The sequence below is a fragment of the Nestor notabilis genome, unplaced genomic scaffold (genome assembly GCF_000696875.1).
Source record: "Nestor notabilis isolate BGI_N333 unplaced genomic scaffold, ASM69687v1 scaffold17452, whole genome shotgun sequence".
Taxonomy (NCBI): domain Eukaryota; kingdom Metazoa; phylum Chordata; class Aves; order Psittaciformes; family Psittacidae; genus Nestor; species Nestor notabilis.
In genome coordinates, this window is record NW_009918059.1 from 1 (window position 1) to 988 (window position 988).

At 58.6% G+C, this 988-nt stretch overlaps 1 protein-coding gene across 1 annotated transcript; it reads right to left on the reverse strand.

Annotated features, from left to right (window-relative positions):
* Nucleotides 1-3: 3 nt before the first annotated feature.
* Nucleotides 4-881, reverse strand: LOC104401826 (DLA class II histocompatibility antigen, DR-1 beta chain-like; the record flags this gene model as incomplete). The annotated part of the gene is made up of 2 exons (XM_010009528.1): nt 4-65; nt 561-881. Coding segments are annotated over 2 exons (383 nt in total), but the record flags the coding sequence as incomplete, so codon positions are not given.
* Nucleotides 882-988: the final 107 nt, after the last annotated feature.

A 988-nucleotide genomic window follows, 5' to 3' on the forward strand; every position in this document is an offset into this window, starting at 1 on the left:
TGCCAACCGGTTGGTCTGCGGCGCCGAGCTCGACTGCATCGGGAAGATCTCGACCTCCGGAGTCACTGAGCGGAGGAGCACCGCGGTCATCCAACGCGTTGGGCAACCCAATGCCGGCCATGCCCCAGAAGAGCACCAGGGAAGGAGGAGACAGGGTGTTTGTGAGGGACTCTGCCCAAGTGTGGCAAAGCCATGGCCACCACCAACCACAGCCATGGTCACAACCACAGCCATAACCAACACCAGCCACAACTATGATCACAACCACGGTCACAACCAACCACAGCCATGGTCACAACCATAACCAACACCAACCACAACCATGGTCACAACCAAGGACAACCATGGTCACAAGCATAACCAACACCAACCACAACCATGCCCCCCCCCAGCCACACCCATGTTCACAACCAGGGTCACAACCATGGTCACAACCAACCACAACCATGATCACAACCATGGTCACAAGCACAGTCAGAGCCACGGTCACACCGCAGCCCCAGCCGCGCAGGGGGCTGGTTTGGGCCTGTTCCTCAGGGAGATGTTTTGCACGGACTCACCTCTCCGATTTACGAGGAAAGGGGTCGACACCCCATAGTTGTGCCGGCAGTACGTGTCCACCTCAGCCCGTTTCTGCTCCAGGATTTCCAAATTGTCGTTGAAGTGCTTGGCTTGGAACTCGCCTATGGGGTTATCCCCCACGAAGTGCCCCACGTCGCTGTCGAAGTGCACATACTGCTCCCGGTTGTAGATGAACCTCTGTATATACCTGACCCGCTCGGTGCCATTGAGGAAGTAACACTCGGACTTACACGCCTCCTGGAAAATCGCTGTTGGTGCAGGGTGGTGGGTCAGGGTGACCCGTCCCCCCTCACCTCGTCCTGGGGGGGCCACAGGAGGGGCCAGGAGAAGGGGTGAACGCAGGGACAGAGCCCCCAAAGCCCCTCCCCAAAGCCCCAACAAAGACCCCCCAAAAGACCCCCCAAAC